General features: G+C 33.9%; 2 protein-coding genes across 8 annotated transcripts; both read right to left on the minus strand.

Annotated features, from left to right (window-relative positions):
* Window positions 1-1,411: 1,411 nt before the first annotated feature.
* LOC127791087 (probable E3 ubiquitin-protein ligase RHC1A) lies at window positions 1,412-4,089 on the minus strand. 3 transcript variants are annotated; one of them, XM_052320860.1, is made up of 2 exons: window positions 3,928-4,089; window positions 1,412-2,816 (listed from the first exon to the last, which is right to left on the minus strand). In XM_052320860.1, exon 2 carries the CDS (start codon window positions 2,730-2,732, stop codon window positions 1,737-1,739), a length of 996 nt encoding a protein of 331 aa, XP_052176820.1. In that variant the 5' UTR covers window positions 2,733-2,816; window positions 3,928-4,089; the 3' UTR covers window positions 1,412-1,736. The 3 variants fall into 3 exon arrangements, with proteins under 3 accessions (XP_052176820.1, XP_052176827.1, XP_052176834.1); XM_052320867.1 differs by lacking the exon at window positions 3,928-4,089 and adding an exon at window positions 3,729-3,921; XM_052320874.1 differs by lacking the exon at window positions 3,928-4,089 and adding an exon at window positions 3,420-3,698.
* Window positions 4,090-11,890: 7,801 nt separating this feature from the next.
* LOC127813243 (THO complex subunit 7A-like) lies at window positions 11,891-23,369 on the minus strand. Of its 5 annotated transcripts, none has more exons than XM_052354135.1 (4): window positions 23,244-23,369; window positions 22,989-23,154; window positions 14,006-14,624; window positions 11,891-12,257 (listed from the first exon to the last, which is right to left on the minus strand). In XM_052354135.1, exons 3-4 carry the CDS (start codon window positions 14,597-14,599, stop codon window positions 12,126-12,128), a joined length of 726 nt encoding a protein of 241 aa, XP_052210095.1. In that variant the 5' UTR covers window positions 14,600-14,624; window positions 22,989-23,154; window positions 23,244-23,369; the 3' UTR covers window positions 11,891-12,125. The 5 variants fall into 5 exon arrangements, with proteins under 5 accessions (XP_052210095.1, XP_052210111.1, XP_052210118.1 ...); XM_052354151.1 differs by having other exon boundaries at window positions 22,989-23,143; window positions 23,244-23,347; XM_052354158.1 differs by having other exon boundaries at window positions 22,974-23,163; window positions 23,244-23,326.
* Between the last annotated feature and the right edge of the window lie 1,617 nt (window positions 23,370-24,986).

Here is a 24,986-nt window from a genome sequence, read left to right on the forward strand (position 1 = left end):
AAAATTCCTTCAAAAATCTTGCAAAAGATAAGACTTATTTATAAAAAATTCAAATTTTAGCACAATTCAAAGTATCAATAATATTTATCACCAACTCTCAATCTTCTCTATTAAATAGGTAACACCTTATTCTAAAAAAGATAAATCTCTAATATTAATTCAAAAATTTTATAACAATGCGCTTCCATCTCAAATGTTTGAGTTAAATATTAAAGTACTTAAGCAAAGAATGTCTTAAACATTTTGCCAATTTGTGTCTTGTAACATTCTAATGGTCCGGAGACGAGAGTAATCTTTCCAATGTCATGAATAGAAAGCATATTCATATTAACACTCAATAAATTAAAACATAACATGTTCATCTTTAAGAATAATTTAGATGATAGTAATAACCAATACTTCTTAATAAATATAAAATTATTATATTTAATTTATTGTTTCCAGAGATTATAAATTATAATTTATTTCATAACCTTTGGTTGTTAGATTTTAAATATTGATTATAGTTTTAATCATTTTAATAATTTAAACAAGAATTTTGATACATAACAAACGATAATAAAATTTTATGATTAAAGGAATAGTTAAATCTTGAAATTAAAAAAATTTGCTAAAAGTCACTTCCGTCTAATCCAAACGTTATTAACCATGAAAGCATTTAACTATATTTTGAAATTAAAAAGTACTTTGCTTCAATCAGCTTCCTAAGCACATAAAACAATACTTAAAACTCTTTTAGGTGATGCAACTACCAAATCATACTCCCTAACTGATTGAATTGATTGGAGAAATAAAAACGAACCAAATTAATTGATTAATTTAAAAAAATTAAACTTAAAACTATATATACCGAATCAAACCAATTAAACTAAAAAAATCAACATAATCAATAAAAACACACAAAACCAAAAAAACAATGTCATTTTATAGATATCAAAATAACATTATTTTAAAATTTAATCGATTCGATTAGTTCTATTCTTCCAATAAAAAAACCGAATTGAAAACTGAAAACCGAATTTTTGAGAAAAACTAACCTACCAAACCAATGCAAGAAAAAAATCAAAATGAACCAACAAGTTTCGTCAGTTCAGTTCGATTAGTTCGGGTAAACCGTAAACCGAACTTATGTTATTCTCTAAATAGTCCCTGCAGAAGGGTTAAAGAAGGAAAGCTATATTTTTTCATAATTTTAATAACCACACTAGCATCTGTGCTTTCATTCACAGATATAACTAACACAGAACAACCTTACAATAACTACCAAGACTCACTCTTTAAAGCGACCAACCTCCAAGCAACTTTGTCGTAACAGTGATTGTTTGCAATCTCTCACAATGACAACAGTAGTTTTATATTGAAACAATATGTAGAATAAAACCCAAAAAACAAAGTTCTTATAGGCACGTAATAAAAATAAATATGCATAAAACCTTTTATTTCTTCTTCTCCTTTTCTTTTTCCATGGCCTTGGTTTCTTTCTATATTGGAAGCAAGAAAAGATGAACCATGTAAAAGAAGCAGGAAAAAGAATTCACAGAGACAAGCAGTAAAGCAAAAACTAGAAGATAATATCCAACAAACAGTAAACTGAATTGAAGCCACCTATAAGGGAAATGGAAATCTCTATCTCCACTTGCACTCTACTCACATATTTACTAAACCTAACTGAAGATTGAGTTCATCAGAAAGGCGCATAACAGAAAAGCAAAGCAAAGGCAGCAGTAGAGACAAACTTATGAGTAATTGAAAGGCCATCCAGGGTAATTCATCCCATTGTTGCTCTCTTCATAGCTTGGCGTGGAGCCACTCCCGCCACTTTCAGCATAGTGAGAATTGTTTTGGTTGGATGACCGAAAAGGCCACAGAAATGAAAATGGATTCCTCCTGCCCGGGTTCGAGCCATTGTCCTCCCTGTGGCTGCTGTTACTCCCGGCACTGCTGCTTCCATTGCCACCGCTTGATCTGCGATGACCATGACTACGAGCACCAGTAGAAGCAGGTGGGGGCAGCTCAAGGCGGCAGACGGGACACGAGTTATGCTGAACCAACCAAGGAACTATACAATCGGAATGGTAGATATGTTTGCACGGCATCAGCCTTGCTTCACATCCCAATTCAAATTTATCTTTACAGACTGGACAGTGGGAATCAGTGTTCAGATGCCTCTGGGTGATCGTGATAGTTGGCATAGCCTCAATGGATGACTGAGGAGCTGGCGGTGGACCCTGCCTCTCATTCATGGTAAGTTGTTGAATCAACTCTTCAAATGCCGGTCCTGTGAAAAATTCACCAAAATTTGCCCGTCTCTGCCCCGTTCTAGGACTGGTATTGAAGAAGAAATCGAAGGCATCGTTATCAGACATCCTAACAGGGACTTGGCCGTGGAACATCAACCACGGACCAGAGCCAAAACCCATATTCTGCTCGGGAACCAGACCAGATCTTGCTCTAATATCAAAGTTCGTATTTCTTCCTTCCATCCGCTGCCTCATAAAATCTGCAAAAGCATTCATAATTCTGAACCCGGGGTCGGAGAATGGTTCCCCATATCCCAAGTCAGGATTACGTTCAGAATGCATTCCAAATAAATCAGGCTCCCCTGTGCCTGCCAGCTCATTGAGTTCTTCCAAAAAATCCCCTTGGCAATGTGGGCAAACCAAGCTATGACCCCGAAGCTTAACTCGTCGATTGCATTGGTGACACCAATGTGTGTTTCTGCCAGTTGACATTTTTTGTATTTTCAGGCCTCTCAAGACAAACCTTGAACCTCAAGACGAAATACAAACCTTGTACCTCTAGCTGAAGACCTGATTCTGCAACCAAAGGCTCAGAGTTCAGAGATAACAAATGGGCAAATGACAGAAATCATAGTTCAAAGGGTTGGGATTGTCCCATTAAAACCTACAGTAAAGTGCCAAGGTTATGATCAACAGAACCTGAGTGTTTCTAGGTCACCCACAATTTTAAAACCAAAACTATTGCACTAGTAATCACAGCACCCACGACTTGAATAGAAAATCAAAGCACTTAAGGCATTCTAGTGATTGGAATACAAGTTTTGAACAATTGCATAGCATGAAAACTTAATAATTAAATAAACGCAGCATCTGATTCACATAAATCACTTGTAAAACTGCTACAACAAATGAATTATCAGGAACAAAATATGAAAGCCCATTAACAAACATATTGCTGTTTCATGCAGATATATACAAAAAAAAATAAAAAATCAAAGGAAGCAAACTCATTATCATCATCAATTGCCACTAAAGCAAACTATGGGTTTAAAAAGAAAGGAAAAAAATCCCTGAAAATTGAAGACAAACCACGAGTGAAGTACAACTGAAGTATAAAAGTCCAGAACACCCAAAAAATGAAGGGGGAAAAAAAAAAACAGCCAGGTTGACAAAACAAACCACAAAGCTACTGATTCTGTGAAAACTGTGATCAGCAACTGATGCACCCGCCATTGGAAAGAACCGTCGGCAAGACCAAATGCATAAGCCACTGAATGAAAAAAAAAAAATATATATATATATATATAATAATAATCATAAAAACACAAATAGATACATCTGAATCAAGCCTAAAAAAGTGAAACAGCTGCAGTACGATCCTAAAGATCGGAATCGCAAAAAACACGATTAGGGTTCCCAAGGACAACGTGATTCAACAAAAATGAACCCTATCCAAAACTTCCAAAAGGCGGAAACAATTGGACAAACCTCATCCGCATCTACACACGGATCTGTCATCTGTGCACGCCCGGATTAAAAGGTAAAACGAACACTAAGATAAGACACAGATTTAGAAATCATCCGTAACAGTAGAGAAAATCAAATCCCCAAGTGAAGTAGCAGAAATAAACGAGAGACGGATCGAAAATTGAGGAATCGATATGGAAGAGGATCCAAGTCAACCGACCTACGAGGCAGCAAGACGCATGGTGCGGACTTCAAAAGGGTGCCAGAGAAATCCTATCCTTTTAGAGAGAGAGAGAGAGAGAGAGAGAGAGAGAGACAGCGGAAAGTACAAAGAAGGGATGGAAATAGAGAGTGCGGAAGGAGCAGTATCAGGGTGGATTGAATCGGGGAGAGCTGATGCCAGCATGCTATGCCGTATGCAAGCAAAATTAAATTAAATTAAATATATTTAAAAAATACTTTTATCAATTAATGATGATTGCGTCGTCGTTTTTATAATATTTTATAAATTAATATAATTATTTTAAAATTAGAGCATCTGTAGAGGAAAATAAAAAAAAAAAAAGGAATTCTAATAGACATGTTGGGGGTTCTAGAAGATATCGTCTATTTTAATTCTTCAACTTGTAGGTTTTTTTATTTTTTTTATTTTGATATTCAAATTTTTTATTATTTTAAAATATTCTTAAATTTGTAATCTTTAAAATTTTTAATTATTTTAATTATATTTTTAAATTCATTATTCTCATTAAATTTATCAAATTATTGTGTACGGTTAATTTGAAATTATATAATTTATAGGTGTAACTAAAATAATAAAAAATTTAAAATTATAATATTTTATAAATTAATAAAATTATTTTAAAATTAGAGCATCTATAGAGAAAAAAAAAAAATTCAAATAGACATGTTAGGGCTTCTAGAAGATATTGTGATTGGACCAAATACATATTTTAACTTTTAAATTTGTATATTTTTTTTATTTAAATATTTAAGTTTTTTATTATTTTAAAAATACCCATAAATTTGTATTTTTGAATCAATTACACTCCTAAACTTTTTATTATTTCAATTATATTTTTCAATTTATTGTTCTCAACAAATTTATCGAATTGATATATGTAATTGACTGAAAATTATATAATTTATGTATATAATTAAAATAATAAAAAATTTAAAAATATAGTTGACTTGAAATTACGTAGCTCAATGGTATATTTAAAATAATAAAAAAATAAATATTTAAATAAAAAAAACATACTAAGACTAAAATATGTGTTTAACCTGATCTGATGACTATTTTTTCATTTTTTAAATGTTTTGAGTCTTCCTTTCATTTTCTACCACAATGGCTTCATCTTTAAAGGGATCATCAATCTTCTACATAAATACAAAACCCTTTTGGCCTTTGGTGTAAAAGTATACTCTTTTTAATTATTCTAGAACAAACTCACCTACCCCCACTTTGAATTAATATAAATTTACTTAAAATACACTAATACCCTATAATTTAAAAAAATTAAATAAAATAGGCTAAAATGAGTAAAGGTATAGGTGTGGATGATATTATTGTAAAATTTAAAAAGCCAAATTATTCTAAAAAGAAAAGGAAAATATATCCATTTTATGATCTTAATTAATTATTTAAAAATAATGTGGGGATATGGGAGATGTTTCTTGTAAAACTAAGCAATTAATGTGTGACTGCCCATATACCAAGCAACTATAAATTAAATTATCTTTTATTTGTGTGTTTTAAGAATGTTTAACAATTACAAGAAGAATTAAATAAGAAATAAAATTATATTCATGGAGTTTGAGAAATTACAAAGATCTTTTTTTTTTTTAAATTTAAAAGTTGTTTCAATCAATACATCTATCCTTAAACAAGATTTGTTACCTTCTTTTTGTATATAAACAACGTAATTTTCATTAAAAATCTATCTCTCTTTTTCTATGATAATAACAATAGAGGTTTTCATAGTATATATATATATATATATTTTTTTTTTTCATAAGTCTATAATGTCATTTTAAAAAAAGAATAAGAATCAAAGTTGTTGTTAAAATACAACAATCGAAACTTATTTATTTCAAACAAACTCAATAGAATTTGATAAGGCCAAGCAAAAGAACAAAGTCTACTCAGAAAGGGTCACCTCAATGAGAGGTCTCGCGAAATGGTGGCTCCAGAGGGAAAGGGTCTTTGGGTGTGAGAATTAGCGAAAGGGCTCTAGGAGAAGTTGTGCGGAAGGGTCTTTTGAAGGGTCTCTAGTTGGTCTGGGTCTTCCACAACCTATAAGACAATAGACAGGCATAAGGCATACAGAGTTTTCTCTCGTGCGAGCCCTCCAATGCCTAAGTTAGACTTGGTCATGTTGTCGAAGGATGCAGGTGTTGGTCTTGAGTCTTCCAAACTACAAAAATAATAGACAGTTAGAAGGCATGCAAGAATTTTTCTCTTGCCAACCCTCCGATACCTAAGTCAAACTTGGTCATGCTACCGAATGATGCAAGTGCAATGTAAATGAGTGTCGAATGGCGTTTCCCAAAAATTGAAAGGTCTTCAGAAAAGTATGTGCCAAAGAGTCGAAGGACTGAGACACGTGGCACGACCTTTCAAGTAAGGGTGTTTGACTGTTCTTGAGTTAGGCTTCGAGAGGACTTTGGTAGGCCAAGCTTTTGGGGAAGCTAGTCCTCGAAAGATTTTCGAAAGACTACCTAAGTCTTTAGAAAAATTATTCCTCAAGGGATCTTCGAAAAACTTCTTCAGGTTTTTAAGGAACGAGACCCTCATGAAAAAAAACTAACTTCTTCAGGCAATATTACCTAGAATTAAATTCTAGGTAATGCAATCAAACACACTTTTAATTTTTTCATGAAAAAATATGTATGATACAACTATTTAAAACTTCTTTCCATGGAATTCATTTTCCAAGGGGGTGAGATGGTTTTTGTTTTCTAGGCAATATTACCTAAAATTAAATTCTAGATAATGCAATCAAACACACCTTAAGGGTGTGTTTGATAGTATTTAGGTGGAAAGAAAAATATTTTCCAACTTACATGAAAAACAAAAATCATCTCCCCCTAGATGAAATTTTCCATGGAAAAGAGCTAAAAACAAGTTTTAATGATTGTACCATGGAATTCAATTTTATGAAAAATATAGTGTGTCAAACACTCAAAATGAAATTTAATTCCTTGAATGAGACATTCTCCATACTATCAAACACACCCTAACTACTGCTCCTTAGATAAAGTTTGGAGAAAAATACTCATGGACTTTGACCCAATGGTCATTTTGTAGCTTAAAAAATGATAATAAATTATAAAAATGAAATATCTTAAACTAATACACTTATTAAATTAATTGTGTCTATATATATATATATGATCCAATTAGATTTTCCTCAATAATTATTATGAACCTCTCTGCCCCTAGCATTAGTCTAAGAAGAGTCAAAAATAATAATGACCTCGCCTCCTTTAATTTTATACATTATGTTACAGTAATTTACTTACCTATACTTAACTTCAATTAATTTTTGTTAAATAATTAAAATATCCCTCCAACTTTCTTCCTTTCTCTTTCTCTTTCTCTTTTCTTTCCACACTCTGGTTCAAAGCAGCCATGATTTGAGCCTTTCTTCCCCCCTTTCTAGTGGGTTCCAAATTTCAATCAACTGGAACCTATTACCTTTATGACTTCGCCTTTATAGAACCAAAAGTTACGTCAAGACTAACAAACAAAGAATAAAAGACCTCAAGTCTGGAAAAGGAAATCATCTGAATTTAAAAGATAAAAGATAGCAAATCTAATAAATTTCAATCCAATCCCGTATCAATAACGGAGTTATAATTGATGACGGTATCATCAATTATGTAACATCTCCATATTAGAAAAGACTAAGAAGACAATGTGTCATTGTGTAATATCCGAGAATTCTCAAAGGACTCAAGTGTAACTTACCTTGAGTCATAAGTGAAATTTTAGATAATTTCAGAAAAGTTTGGTATCTAAATAGCTCGAAAAATTGACCGAATTAACTGCAGGGAGGACCTTGAAGTGTAAATGATATGGTATTAACAAGCATTTCAAGACGTGATTTATGACTCTAAAAGCAGTCAGATCAGAAATAGTTTTTGGTATAGTTTTGATTCAGGCTGAAAGACTAAATTGTCATAGGGGACTTCTGAGAAGTCAATAAAAAACTTATGAGACCTTAATTTGGCATGTAGAACAACCCTTAAGTGGTTTGGGGAGGAAACAAAAGGGTTTATGGTCAAAACGTAAATTCGATCCTAAGTGTAATTTCTTAAAAATGCTTGAGAGAGGTCGAAATGACGTTATTTCTGAATCTTCTAGGTGTAAATGAAAATCTTGGAACTTATGGGTCGTAATGGAATTATTGGGAGATTCAGGGGCTTCTTGAAAAGTGCTGGAAAGTAATTTCAAAGTTTGGAGGGGTAAAAATGGAATTTCAAAAAGACTGGCAGTGTGAACCGCCGGTCGCCTCTCCCATCGCCTTTTGCAGCCAGTGAGGGCTTTGAGGGAGGCTCCAAAGGGGTCAGGGCTAGGGCTAGCTGCTTTAGGAGTCATCCACAACCGAGAATCAACTATGTCGGTGCCCAATTTAATCAAATTTCGGTCGTGAGAGTTGTCGAAAAAATTAGAGTTTTGGTAGGACGTTTGCGGCTAGAGCAGGTCATGGTGAGGCCATTTAATGGTCTTAATGGTGATAAAGACCTTGGGTTGAACAGCCATGGGCGTTTTGAGGCTCGGAATTAGCTATAAATAAAGGGAGGTTTGGCCGAGGGTTTTTAGAGATTTGGGCTTCAAATTGCTCTCGTTCTTGAACGAATTGAGGGAAGAGAATAAGGGACTTTGTTCCCCAAGTCTAAAGAAAGGGTTCTAGAAAGTTTGGAGCGTTTTGGGGTAAAATCGAGTACGATATAGGGGTTGGCTGGAAAAACGAGCAGAAGCTCTGATCTTTGGCCAGCCAGTTGATGGCCTTTCGGTGATCCTTTCAAGCCTCAAGGTATGTCATCTGGATCGACTAGATGAGGAAAGCAGGATGAAAGAAGAAACCAGCATCGTCGATGTGCCGGCGCTAGAAAAGATGACCGGCACGTGGGCTGCACGTGCTAGTCATCACACCCAACCACTCACCTAGGCACGTGAGGGCGCGTGGCCTATCAGGTAATTTTGGAATTTTTTTTATATTTTTTCTAGAATTATTTTAAGAATTAATGTGGAGAAATATATGGAAAAATATTTGAGTTGGTATTTTTTTGGATTTTTTGAAGAGAAAAATAGGAAAAAAATTAGGAAAAATGTGAAGGAATTATGAAAAAATAGAATTGATATTTATTTAAACAAATATAATGAATAGGGTGCTTTGTGGGTCAAGATTTGAGTATTTGTGTGACTTTTGAGGCTTGGCACACAAATCGAAGTAGTGCACATTTTTTCGAGGTGTTCAGAATTTTGTGCAAAAGGTGAGTGATTTTCTCCAAAAACTTGTATGTGATGTGATTGCTTATATTATGCATGACATTCACGAAATTCATGATCATTTTATCATATTTGTTCGTATACTATTGCATGAAAAGTTGTGATTTTCACATGGCATAATATTATTGGCATATTGATATTCATGCATGAGATTGGGATGTCACTCTGATAGTGTAATCATAATTCTCCAAGGGTATTGGTGGAACAACGTTTGAGAGTATCCTGTAAGCAGGTTGGGATTACCATCTAGGAATCTGTATTAGGCTGGATTGACAGGGAAGTTACATTAGGGCATATGTTTGTTCATGTATTTGCATCATGCATTCATGTAACTGTTTTTAGACACTTACTAGAAGGTTCATCTTCTAATTGGGCTATGCCTCTAGAATATTCAAATGTTTCAGTTGGGACTTGCAGTTAAGGCAGGGAAGTGATTGAGACATAACGGCACGTGATGACGTGTCTGATGGATTTGGCGAGTTGTTCCAATATTTGGTTTTTTCATGAAGATTCAGATGTATTTAGTCAACAAAAACTTATATTCTGTTGATAATCAGTCTTGTAAAATGAAAGAAATGTTACGTATTACGAATGATATTTGAGAATCAATTGTATAATACAGGTATGATTCAATGTTAATTTGAAGTATCTTTTGATTATGTTTGAATTATTCAGTTATTATCTGGTCTCCATGTAATTAAGTTTTAAAGATATGATCGTACGAATTCTTATGTTATGATTAAAGCGAATTCGGTTATGTACCATATTAGGTTTCGATTATTGTTTTCGCATTTATAATGATATGTTGAGGGATTTCCTTTGAAATACGGTACTTGAAGTGTTAAGAAATGTATCATGAAAAAAGAATGTGTATTTATATATTGAGCCCCAGCATAGTGACATATCTTTGAGAAGGCGAGGTGTTACACATTGTTTCTTCTGTCTATCACATCTTCTAATAAGAATGCAATACATAACTAATGATAGTGTCATCAGTCATGACTCCTAACATTACTCATCTCATATAAACTTAATTTTGAAAACAATCAACTTGGCACAAGAGAATGCAAACGCACATGAATTTTAATTCTTCAACACTTGTAAAGAACATCCAATCCAATTATGATCCAAAGGCAAAAAGAAAAAAACAGAGAAAGAAATGTGGGAGAATATATAGGCATGGACAAACGGGTTGATGTGATGAACAAAAATGTATTCATGGTCATGGGAAGGATTTGTTCACCAAAATCAGAGATTCAAATCTTAGAGGTAACAAGACAAATAGATGATCCTAATCTTTTTCACAAGGTGGAAGAGAGAGAGAGAGATTGGTAAAGTTATAAAGTTATTGGGTTCTGAAGAAATTAATCAAACCCCAACTATCGTCAGCTTCCACCATTCCACTGCTGTCCAACCACCATGGGAGAGAGGAGAGAGAGTTTTGAATCATTGTTATAAATAATAATATAAAGAGTAATCATTATAATTTACCAAAAAATGGGTCTTCTCTTATATGTCCCACAATAAATAATAAATAGGACTTGACTTTACATAGATGCCCCCCGCATCAATCGTATCTCCAACATCATTTTGGTCTAAACATCTCATTCTCCAAGACTTTTGAGGCTGCTTAGTTGTAGATAATGTTTTCTAATTTTTTGTGCTAATTTTTTTTTATAAATATTTTATTTTTTATTTTTTTGTAAAAATTTAAAAATTGTGTTTGAATGTTTAAAGGAAAGAAAACTAATTTTCAATCTAGAAAATCATATGTTAAAAAGACAAGCCACATCTTCCAATTCTGCCAGTAAGCAACCCACAAACATAGCTACCAACGTAATTCTGCAATTGACCAAGAAAATCAAATATGGGACAAGCGGGCTGAAAAGTCCAGCATTTACGTTTATGGTTACAGTTAACAAGTTATAACAATAACAACATCAATCACAAGTCTTAATCCCACTAAATTGGGGTTACGATCACGACAATGCAAAATCCAGAGGTAACTCGGAGCTAAGAATCTATATAATTAACCCTACATAATGAGATAAAAATTGGATATGTTGTTATTGTTTTAACTCGAAGCTAAGAATGAACCTCGGCTGAAGCAAACAATAACAGAGACAAAATGAAAACGAAAGGCCAAGTGGAAATGAAGACAACTCAACCTTCTGCCCTGATTTGATTTTCTTTTAGATGAGAGAGAGAAGAGGGGATATAGAAATTCTACAGACATCCAGATGAACAGACCACTCACTATTCTTCGCATGCATATTAGCTTTCATATCTCACTTCTGGTTATGGGCCACCAGATAGAGAAGGAGAGCTGGTATTAAAACTTCAAACAAGCAAAAACTCTATTGCTTGATGAATATTGACTACACACTAGTCAACAAACTTCGCATTTAACGATTATGCTCTATTTGGTAACAATGAGAAATGGTACAATAAACACCCTATAGATCAAATGCATAGTTTCCTGTTTTAACTTGATGAATGCGATATCTCCTATTTGCCAAGATGACCCTGAATTTTTTCTTCATGGAAGGTCTAACAGCCCCCCCAAAAAAACAAATCACGAAATTGACCCGTGAAAATACTATCTGCAGTTTGTGGTCATTCAGAATTTAATCTATATGGAGAAGTATATTGCAATACCAAAGGAAAACAGAAAAGAAAGAAACATATATAAAATTTTGGCAACCGTACTCTCTCTCACATAATTTGGGATCTAAAAATGTTTTCTTTTCCCGGGAGTGAATTATCAGATTGTTCTAAAAGGACAAAGTTCTGACCATTGCAACATAAATTTTTGGTGTACTCCTTGATCTGTAGAAATTAACAATCCAAGGATTAAGATTCATCAACCTTACAATTTCAACAGGGAGGAATGGTATGCACTAGTCAACAGCCATGGCTTCCGAAATCCCACTAGCATCCTCCACTAGATTCCTTTGCTCGTCCAGTGCTATTCTCATCTCCTCAACCAAGCTCTTTTGATCTTCCTCTATGGTGTTCTGCAACTCATCCACCTGCAGAAGAGTGTTGCAGTGAAACATGTAACAAGACCGGTGTTTGTACAATATCAACTAATGTATTGCACCACAGAAAAGAAAGGCTGCACAAAGCATTGTAGTATGGGAACCATAAACGTAACCAAATAAAAAATCGTAAGGATTTTAAGGAATGAGGTGGCAGGTGTCATTCAGATGTGTACAACGAGTGTTGGAGCTAAATGGAGGTGTCAATCAATGATATTTGCACCTTCATGGAAGTGCATGTGCATCTTAGAGTAACATTTGTCATAGACTTCCACAAGCCTCAACTTAATCCAATAAAAATGGGAAACACATGATGTTATAATATTAAATGTGGTACATATAAAAAACTATACAAAATTTTAAACTCCTGATACAAATTATCAAAATGATGTCATGATCAATTGCAAAAACAGATAGCATCTAGAGAATTTTAAAATGGCAAAATATTGTTAAAAATGGGCTTTAAGAGTACAAAAAGCAAATTCAGACAAAAATGAGCATATTCTCAATAATGTTTTCACCAATTTCTTCAGAAGTTTCTTTAATTATTTTTAAGATATAAGTCTTGGAAACATCTTGAGAAATATTTATAAGCCTCCCTTAAACTTGTGTGAGAGTTTTGGTTCCATTCTGAAAATGCAGATGAAAGGAAAAATGAACCACTAGGTATTATTGTGCATTCTTTCCGTTGAAAAAAAATATATCAGATTGCCATCTTTTTTGAGAATCTAGGTTTATTTTATGCAAGCTTCTCATAAGTACACCAGTGACATCAATCAACAATCAGGTAACAAAATCCAAAAGAATTTTAACCATAAATGTTAACTTTTTGTTTCCAAATAAGCCAACATAATCAAAGTCACACAAATGCTTAACATGCAAGAGACTTGCAGGATTGAAGCATCAGAAATCCTGGAACCTGTTAACCCAGGAATTGTAGCATACCATGAAAAACACTACATGATTTGGAGTACAAGACAAACAGGGTATTAAATGGCATCAATGGAAAATCACTGTGTAGGTGTAATGTGCACAAAAGACTGACACAATTCAATTCCACCCATGACTGACCCTACTAGCATTGTATTAAAAGCAATTATGGAGTAGCAGAAGATTTCAAGAATGAATTCAGCAAGATAAAAATATAATACAAATAACAAAAAGATTTTGATACAAAGTGCAGTTGTTGCAAATTCAAATAAACAAAGCAGAATATATTCCATCTATGGAAAAAATAGAGGTCCTTCTAACAGCCTGAATGAATGTTTTGTGGAATTCATTTCCAAATCCAAATTTTCATTTGGAATGAAAAAGATAAACGTTCATTTCAATTCTATGAATTCAATCATATGGAATTGAACATAATAGCTAAATCAAATTCTATCAAAATAGGTAGAATTTTCAAATGAATTCCACAGCACTTAAACAAGCAAATTTTATAGAAAAAACTATCTTCAGCAACCTTTACTTTTCCAAATGGAACTTCAATTCTGGATTTATTCCAAAGATAAGTTTGTGGAATTCAATTGAATTCCACATTTTAAGTTGTGTCATACTAAACACGAGAGTTTTTTTGCAAATGAATTCTATGTAGAATTCATTTATAAATGAAATCCACATTTCAAATTCATTCATTCCATGTGTAAAGCTATTTGATTGCCATAGAAGCAACTCATACTTCTGTGGTAACAGGGCATTCCTAGAAAAAGACATTGCAGAAGAATATTGTTGACACATACCACATGCAATAAAAGAGCAAACTGTTTCTTCCGAAGCTCCAGTGTTCTTGAACCAGCTGTGTTCTCTGCCTCCAACATTGCAATCTCTTTTTCCAGTTCTGTCAAAATCTTTTGTGTCTGTGATCGTGGTGGCTGCATGGAAATTAACCTCCTGATTGCCTCACACTCTTCTTTGTGCTGCCTTTCAATTTTGCTTTCTTCCAGTTGTTTCTTCAGATCCTCAATTTCAGCTTGTGCTTGCAGAATCTGCCTGTTTATCTCATCTTTTAACTCATTGAAGTTTTCCTTCTCTCTAAGATTTGCATCCATAACTGCTTGGCTCTTAAGAAGTGGAAGTTCAAAAGTTGTTAACTCCTGTAAAAAGGCTTTAGCAAGTCTTTCACAGTCACTATAGTTATCTGCATCCTTCTCAATCTCAAGTGCAAAAGAGGTAAACTTCTTCTGGAGTTTCTTCAATGGGGGTTCACCCCTTGTAGTAGTTGTGCGGGTAAGAAGCCTGTGCTTTATTATTATATCATCCTCTTGTGGTCCAAAAGCATAATGCGCGGCTATTGCTTCCCCCCTGCCAGCAACTTTCCTACCTTTTGCCAACATTTAGATGGCGTCCGTTATTCCAATCCTGCAACGGAGGCACAAAGAAATCACAAGAGTGGCACTATTCCTTTTCCAGAGAATTTTACAAGAGCATGTAACTTTTGATAACTACATCATTTTCATGTGGGCATTATTTAGGTTAATGATTTTGTTGTTGGTTTTCATGTGTTCATTTCCTAATTTCAATATGCTAAATATGATTAATACATAAACATAACATATGAGTGTAATTTCAATATGCTAAAAATACAGAACTGTTTTTGCTTTTAACATTGTCAATTCTAAATCCAGTCCTACATTTCTGTTAAAAGATTACATTATTTGTATTCAGAGAACTTAATAATTGCAATAATTTGATAGACTCAGCTCTAGAAAATTATACTAATGTATAAACAAAAAAATCAATAATGATCCCGATTTAATAATTCATCCTGCTCAAAAATTGCAACAATGTATATGCAAAAATCAAAAGATAAAAACTAACGCATTAGAGATTTAAAAAATAAAAAAAGAAAAAAGAAAAATCTGTAGATCATTTTGTATGTACAAAATAAGAACACAAGAAAAAAGACTTCAGTCTCTTCTTCTGTGTTTGCTAAGCCCAGATCTGAGTTAGGCCCTTTCTATTGCTTGGTCAGCAACCAACTCCGATAAAGAAGGATGAAGAAGAAGTTAGATTTGGGCAAAAAGAAGAGCAAAAATGCAGGATTATAAGAAGAGCCCGCAAGCCAAGCTCAAGCAAGGGAGAATCCAGATCTAGGTTTCAGTTGCCAACACCATCCAAGACAAAGGCAACAAAGAAGAAAAAGGATAAGTTTCCAATGAGGGTATTTGGCTGCTGAAAGTAGAGGGTAGAAGAGGAAGAGAACAGAAAGTGAAAGATTTTGGTTGCAGAGGAAATAACAGGAAGAGAAAAGAGAGTAATTTTGGTTCCAGGAAAAGAGGAAGGGAACAAAAATGGAATGAAGAAAGAAGAAAATAGGAAAAAAAAGCCAAGTGCCCCTTAATCAAAAACATCAAAAATACCTTTTTGGTATTTCTATGTTTTGCCAAAAGAATGAAAATCATGTTTATTTTTTGGGAAACAAAAACACAGCCAAACCATGTTTCCTTTTCTTCTTTTCAAAATTTTAGAAAAAAAAAAGAAGAAGAAGAGAGAAGCTGAAAATGGGAGTATAACAAAGGGGGTTTTAAGGAGAATATTTACTTGCTTACACTGTCACGCACGCCTAACCCTTAATGATCCATTAGCCCACTAGGGTCAATCAAATATTTGTACATACCATATCACAATAACAAATAATAACCAAAAAACTAAACCCTAACATTGTTAATTCTATAATAAATTGAATTAATCAAGTGCCCCTTAATCAAAAACATCAAAAATACCTTTTTGGTATTTCTATGTTTTGCCAAAAGAATGAAAATCATGTTTATTTTTTGGGAAACAAAAACACAGCCAAACCATGTTTCCTTTTCTTCTTTTCAAAATTTTAGAAAAAAAAAAAAAAGAAGAAGAGAGAAGCTGAAAATGGGAGTATAACAAAGGGGGTTTTAAGGAGAATATTTACTTGCTTACACTGTCACGCACGCCTAACCCTTAATGACCCATTAGCCCACTAGGGTCAATCAAATATTTGTACATACCATATCACAATAACAAATAATAACCAAAAAACTAAGCCCTAACATTGTTAATTCTATAATAAATTGAATTAATCAAGTGCCCCTTAATCAAAAACATCAAAAATACCTTTTTGGTATTTCTATGTTTTGCCAAAAGAATGAAAATCATGTTTATTTTTTGGGAAACAAAAACACAGCCAAACCATGTTTCTTTTTCTTCTTTTCAAAATTTAAAAAAAAAAAAAAAGAAGAGAGAAGCTGAAAATGGGAGTATAACAAAGGGGGTTTTAAGGAGAATATTTACTTGCTTACACTGTCACGCACGCCTAACCCTTAATGACCCATTAGCCCACTAGGGTCAATCAAATATTTGTACATACCATATCACAATAACAAATAATAACCAAAAAACTAAACCCTAACATTGTTAATTCTATAATAAATTGAATCAATGCCTGTACAACCCAACCTATAGAAAACCAAAGCAAACTACTAAGAATGTCAAAATAATTGGTGCCCACAAATAACTGAAATGAACTAAATGGAACTGCTCAAACCATGTCACAATATAAATTGTCTGCTTACAATGACTGCCCCCAACTAAACAACTATGCTGAAATACAAATCCAGTATTTCAGATAAGAACTTAAAAAATAAAATAATACAATCAATTAATTGAATCAAAATTCCTACAAAAAATTCTAATATCTCAATTCATTATTATTTTACTGATTTCAATAATTTACAAAACGCACTTATATGAATATTTGTTCTAACCTAAAATGAGTCTAGTTTATAACTAAGGTAGGTCTGGAAATAATTTCTGAGTTGATTTTGACACAAAAATTAAGCATATTACTTCAAAATTGAAGTGGGTTAAAACTGATTAATTGGTTAGGCTCTTCAATTCTCCTCCCACAACTTCAAGTTTGCATCCTACATCTAATTGGGTTGTCTCATAATTGGGGCTCCAAGCCCCAGTTGATAAGTAAGACATTTGGGTCATTCATATTTGTGAAAACTGAATGTATTCTTCATTACTTCATACGTACAAAAGTCCTCTTATACGGATGAGGAATATGCAACATAGGAAGGATAAACAATAGGAAAGATTTAACTATACACAAATAGGAAGTTTCCTAAACACTGATTTAGAAATTTCCAAAGAACTGAAGATATGATTGGCGTCTAAACTAAGGACAGTTTGACTAACAACTCTCTTTGAGATGCTAGACAAAGCTTCCTTATTTCTTCCTTTGGGAATCAACAATATTGAACCATTAAATTTCAGTTTCATCCAGTGCAGGTGATTTATGTTGGGGACTTCTACTCGCAGAATTTCACATTTGGTTCAACCGAATGAAAGGAGCAATCAGGTTCTAAAATGATTTGTGCAATTAGGGAAATCACTCTGAGAATTGGATTTCTCTCAGTGAGGAACAATCATACAAAATCAGAGGGTAGGGTTTTTTTTTTCATCACACGATTGGGTTTCAATTTTTGCAAATCAGACAGCAATCGGGTTGGCAAGACTCACTGTTTGATACCAATCGGAACTAAAACTTCAATCATCACTGAGGTTCAACAGTGAAGATGAACTGAAGAGGGCCTTTAGTTCTTCCTTCATTAGTGACAATGGAAACTGATAGGAAACACTTCTGTTTCTAGGGTTCTACAGATCAATGAATGGAATTGTACATCAAAATTGAAGCTAGAGGGAAAAATATGAATCCTCTGTTGGCTTGGAACCTGCTGCAGCTGCACCTCCTCCGGTTTGTGCACTATCAGTCTATCTTTCTACCTCTTTCTGTTACGATTATCTATTCTCGTTTCTATAAAATTTCTCACCTCAACATGTGTTTAAATACAGGGAAATTACTTGAATAATGCTATTTGTACAGATAGGGTTTTATAGGTGACTTGAAGGACCATTTTGCCCCTTTCTCTCCTCTCTCAATGACCATTTTGTCCCTTCCCCCTCCAGCAACCTCTCCTCTCTCTCCCCTTCCTCTCGCCGCTACAACCGACCATCCGCTGCCGACCCTCTCACTGTCTTTCGTCGCCTCAGCCGCCTCGCCTCCGCTTGCCGCTGCAACCTTGCCTCCTCTCACCGCTGCTGCCTCGCCTCCTCGCCGTTGCATCCTCTGGCAACCGGCTCGCCTCTCGCTGTTGCCTCGCCACTGCATTGGGGTTCCAATGCAGCGGCCAAAGGTGAGCCAGTTGCTAGAGGATGCAGCGGCAAGGTGGATGAGGTGAAGAACGACAGCGAGAGGGGCGGCGACGGGTGGTCGGTTGCAACGGTGAGGGAAGGGGAGAGAGAGAGAAGGGGTTGAACAAAAATCGTGATATATCGCAATATTTTGATGTCAAAATATTGTGATATATCTCCCCGTACACTCACCTATCAAACTCTCCCCTATACAAATAGCATGACTCAAATTACTTTGTGCCTCTCGAGTACCATGTCAGCACAAATTTTCTGTGCCCAAACCAATCACTAGCTGTCATATGTTAGTGATGAAGGTAAATTTGTAAATACATTCATGCCATTATTTTTCTTGGTAAAAAGGTGTTTTACATATATGATTATATTGAAAAAATGATTGATTTGGGGCACCAAAAAGATATGCTGACATCATACCTTAGAGGCACAAACTAATTTATCCAATATACACAGGTTATCTATAATCCATGTTGGCTAAGTTGTTGTTGAGTCCTTATCCTGATAAGATATTGTTTGTTTAAAATTTTAAACATGCTCACATTTCTATTTGGTTATCATCTTTTATTTTCTTTTTTATACATATATATAATTACATCTACACAAATATTTTATAAAACATGTTTCAATATCTTTTATAAATTCTGGGTGTTTATACATATGGACATGAAACTACTACTCTGTCAATTTTAAAAACTTGAAAAATTACATGTTCCAGATGTTGAAAAAGGATGAGAATTTACCCCCAAGAATTTATGTCCTAGACTGGAACTTGACCCTAAGAGGATGTAGGAGTGCCTATTGCATAAGGATGATTTATGGGATGCTTGGTAAAATCTGATGCAGTTTTGGGCTAGTTTCAGGTTTTACCTAATTTTCCTCAAACCTAACCCAATTAAATCTCTGCTTACATAGTTATTTTTGACATTTTAATAGTAAGACCAAAATACCCTTTCCATATAAAATTAAAATTTATAGTAATCCTAATAGTCCCCCGTTTAGTTTCAGTATCTGGCAGAAACTTATATTACTCAAACCCATCTAACTTAAACAAAGTAAGCACAAGCTCTAGGAGCTGCAAAATGAACATGTTTAAGGTTTGGGGCTAAACCAATCATGGGAAGGAGGAAGAGAGGAAAAGGGCACCTCAAGCTCTTCAAATGCTTAACTTTTGTTGATTCTCAAAAACTGTAATTTCGTTTTACATCAGAAAGCCATATTTATTGGTCTGCTAAGACTCCTAAACACCCACCAGAAAAAATAAACTCCTGAGACACCTAGAACACTTCTGAAACTAATACTACCTGCGATGATAATTTAATACTACTTAAATTCTATCATAAAATTTATTAAGTCTTAATAAAAGCAAAATACAGCAAGACCAAATCATTCAATGATAATCAAATAAAAGGTAAACTACACTGCTAGTCCCTGAACTTTACACTCTTAACAAATTGGTCATTGTACTTTAATTTTTGTCATCACGGCTACTAAACTTTAATTTTTGTAAAATTCAGTCCCTCTTTTGATTTTTCATCAAATTTTGTTAATGAAAACTGACGTGATATACATTAATATAACCTCAAAAATTAATTTTAATATTAAATGATTTTAGGATTTATATTAATGGATACCATGCTAGTGTTTGTTAACAGAATTTGACAAGAAATCAAAAGAGGGACTAAATTTTAGCAGAAATCAAAGTCCAATACTCGTGGTGACAAAAACTAGAGCACAATGACTAGTTTGTTACTAAGTGCAATGGTTACGGACAAACAATGTAATTTACCCATCGTATAAAACTAGTGACCGAATCATATTGATTTCACTACTACCTGAGTTGAAAAAGCTCAACCTCAAGTTTTGGCAATTTTCACCATTGAGAGAATTGCCAGAACAGTGAAAATTTTCACCAGTCCACTTGTTGATTTAATAATCCCCTCAACATCTCTAATGTTGAAAGTGTTCCTCCTATTTGCAATCAGTCTCAAGCTCAAATAAAGGAGGAGGGTTGTTAGATAGCCAACAATCAGCATAAACTAGATGGACCAGATATCATGAATTCTAGACAAAAGAGGTGTGTGAAGATGAATAGATGCACCTATGAGGCGAGTGGACGAAATGGAGGAAGTTTATAGCAAGAGATGAGATAAAAAGGGGGAAGGAAAAAGAAGAATGAGGAGGGGAGAAGAGATAAAAACTCAAGCTCTTCCAAATTTTTAACTTTTATTCATTCTTAAAAATCATAATTTCCTTTTTACGCAATAAACCATATTTAGAGGCTTGCAAAGACCCCTAAGATACCTAGAACTCTTCTAAAACTAATCTTACATGCAATAGCAATCTAATTCCACTCAAGTTTGATTGAAATTTCTGTAACGAAATAAACAATAGAATCCTAATCATATAAAAATTGTTCATTTCTTATCTTGTGGGTCCCAATCACCTTGACTGGATCACTTGGCATGCGTATGGCTTAGGTGTAAGAGAGGACTTTTCAAATTCAAGTTAGGATTAGGTTGACGCACACCCAACCATATCCAACTTATTGGCATTCCTACTGTTCTAGATGTTTATTGACCACATCTAGCCCATTACATTCTTCTACTTTAGGTTGCATGCATGAGTACGAAGTATTAGCATGTTTATGAAGGCACAGGGTAACAAAGATTAATTACCTAGCAACAAAGAAAAGGACCACAATTTAGAGGACAACTGATGAAAAATAAACTGCAAGTCTTACATAGCCAAAGCATACTCATACTTAAATTATTCATAATAAGGTTGAAGCAGCTCCTTGAAGATAAGATGTAAAAAAATGCAATTAAAATGCTTTAAACATGCAAAAATAACCACAATTTAAATAACACCTGATGAAAAACAAACTGCAAATTTGACATAGCCAAAGCATACTCATACCAAATTATCCATAATACAGTTAGAGTGGAACCTATTGGAATAAGATGTGCAAGGCACAATTAAAATAGTTCGAACATGTGAGCATAAGACTAAAAGACACACTTGTGAAGCAAGTGGATGGAATGAAAGAAGTTTATAAGTTTATAACAAAAGAAATAAAGAAAGACTAAAGAAAACTTGGTGGAATGCATTAGACATGACACAATACATAATGAACTTACAGAAAATATGGCCATGAATAGAGATAATTGGAAAGCTACAATTCAAATAGTCAATCCCACCTAATGAGATTAAGGCTTGTCATGTTGCTGCTGATGTTGCTATGAAATCTTATTTCCATATTAAAAAACTAAGGAAAACCTCTTAGCAACATTTCAAAAAGTTGGAAGACAACAATGAAAGAGAACATATAAAAATTATTCCAATCGTAAATGCTCATTGGCGGAAGATTTGAAAAGCAGAACATAGCCCACATTAATGATTAAACAAAAACAGCAACATCAGGTGGTGCTTTGCACAACACAATTCAATAAAATACACTAAGCAGCATCAAAAAGCAAAACATAGAATGACATATATTAACTCAACATTATCAATATTATTTTGAGAGCATATTGTCACCAACAGGGGTTAAATAGAACAAAATTTACTCCAAGAAAATGAGACAAGAGCCAAGGAGATTTAGTGGACCGGCTCAGATATGGCAGAGTAATGTTCTCATTAACTATATACACTGGAAAAATTTAACATCCACAGGGAAAAATATAAACTTAGAATTTATTCTAAAACCACAGTTAACTGGTAGTAACACAAATTGACAGAATCAAAATTCTAGAATTCACAGTTCTACTAAAGCAACAGCAGCAAAAAAAAAGAGATCAAGATTGAAAAGTAATGAAATGACACAAATGATAACAAATACTGAACCCAAAGTCCTGAAATCACTTAAAAATTTGACAACAAAAACAATAATAAGGGGGGGGGGGGGGTTTCCTGGATGACCAATGTGTGTGCCATAACAGAGAGAAAGGTAGAGAGACCAAGTAAGGAAGAAAGAATGGAGTCTATTAGATATGTTTTGACGATGCTGAAATGAATAACGAGTTAAAAGATTGAAGAATGCCCTTGTCCAGGATACGCAGTTATCATAAACATAATGTATATCTATACTTGTAAATTGTTTAATCTGTCCTTTTAAATAACAGAAGATAGAGAATATGTATGTTGCACATTAATCAATTGTTTAAGGAAATGATGGCATAACAAATTGTGACAGAACTTCACTAAAAGGAGACCCCAAAGCAATTCATCTTCTCTCTTTACAGAATAGATTCGATAGATGTGAATCATGTGATTAAGTGTACTCGTTCGCATTGATTGTCATCCTAGCACTCTCAGCTTTGTGTCTGACAGGATAAACTACAGCTGCCTGCACGTCTCCAATTAGCCTCAGTTATAAAACAGATAATGCGAATGCTCTCCCCAAAATCTCCAGCGCTTAATGTCTATCAACCAAAGTATAGAAGAAAAACCATTTTCCCAGAAAATTCTCTAATCATTAACCATCAAACGCTAGTCCAAATTAATACACGGTGCACAGAAGCATACCAAGATGTATCGAACCTGGAGTACCTATACGAATAGAAGTCGGAGGTGCTGCAGACGTTGTTGCGGCGGGTAAACAAAAACGCCCTTCTTCCTCTCCGTATGGAATCACTGTTAAACCCTAATCAATCTCTCAGCAACAGCAACAGCAGCAGCAGCAGCAGCATCAACAACTACAAAAAACCTAGAGGCCCTTCGCTAATTACAGATTATACAATACATATCGTACAAATGTGAAGAGAGTCGCAGGCGAGAGAGATGTGGAGATCGTACCCGGTGAAAGCAGGGAAGCAATCCACGAACACAGCAACTTGGACCCCCTGAGCGCGGTCAAGCAGAGAAGTAATTTTAGGGGCAAATTTCACGCAGAATCGTATGGCTCGGACCACTTGTACGGACACTATCGCGATTTAATACTGAGATTCTTTTTATCACAAATAATGTTAATTTAAAGTTAATTAAAAAGAAATTAATCAATAACAAAATTAGAAAATAAAAAATGGCAAAGGGTCGAGGCATTATCGTCGCCGACCAAGGCAAATCGACAACAAATGAATTCTAAAAAAAAATGATGAATTCCTTCGTCAACCTTATTTTTCTTTTTTGTATTATTTTTATTACATATTCTTTCCCTATCTCTCTTTTTCTTCTTCTCGGTATACACACTTATTAATCGATTTTAGAGATTCCAAAATTGATTGATGTTCTAGATTTCTAGAGTTGCAAAAATTCTAAGAATTTAGAATTGTGATTTCAAAATTCCATCGTCTTGGAATCACGATGAGAGATAGAGATATAAAAAATAAAATGGAGCAACAAAAGGAAAAAAGAAGAATAAGAAGCATCATTTGGAACCATCCTTGATTACAATACTTATTTTTAGGGTAAATTGTATTAAAATATATCGGGATTTAAAAATGACTCTAAAGATGCTTGTGACTTAAATTTTCTGCGTAAACATATTTTTCACCACAAACAAGGCCACTTAGACATTAATTAAGTTAAGATTAAACTAATTACATAGAAATTAAGTTAAATTTAATTAAAATAAAATTAGAAAACAAAAATGAATGCCCACCAACAAAGTTTTGGTTGGCGATGCAACATGCTTTAAATCTAATAATATGATGACAAGGTTGAAGATAATTGTTGTCCAACAATGGGTTTCTCTTATATGTCAATGACTTTTTCTCTCTATGTCGTTTTCTCTTTGTATGGGGAACCCATCAACCATCTCCAATGGGTTTCAAGAACCAAAAGGAACCCACTAGCTAATAGGTTCCTTTAGCAACATTTTTTAAAAATTTTAATTTTATTATTATTGGTTAATTTCAATTCAATTAGCTTAATTTAACTTAACTTATGTTTAAATAGTTTAATTTAACTTAGTTAAGAGTAAACGAGTCGAGTTTAGCCTTGTTCGAGCTCGACTAGTTTTCTTATGAAAGTATTCAAGCTCGACTCATTTTATGAGTTGAGATATATAAAAAATATTTTAACTCTGATTGTATCATATTCGAGTTTAGTTTAAAGGAGCTGAGTCTAAACAAAACACCTTATAATAATGAAATATTTGGCATACAATAACGAAGACACCTTATAATAAACATTCACACAAGAAGACAATACAACATAAAGCACTAACTAATACAACCAAATCAATCCCACACCTATACAACCCTAATTTTTTTTTTTAGCAAAAATTACTCCCATAATTAGTTCCTTTGACCAAATGGAGCTTTTTAGATTTTATAAATTTTACAAGCAGTTAACTTTTATGCATTTTTTTATCCATTTCATAGCTGAGCTTTACTAATATTATATCAAACATTAGTATAGAGAAGGCTACAATAATAAGCACGCATTCTTGATTGAAGAGAAGTTGAATGTGAGAAAAGAGAGCTAGTGTTTCCAATGTGAGGAAAAGAAAAGGTTGAATATGAAGAAAAGAAGAGAAGTTGCTGAGGGCATGGGCTACAAAGTTGGAAAAAAATAATTGTTAAGGAGCACTTATTG

This window comes from Diospyros lotus, chromosome 1 (genome assembly GCF_014633365.1).
Source record: "Diospyros lotus cultivar Yz01 chromosome 1, ASM1463336v1, whole genome shotgun sequence".
Classification (NCBI taxonomy): Eukaryota; Viridiplantae; Streptophyta; class Magnoliopsida; order Ericales; family Ebenaceae; genus Diospyros; species Diospyros lotus.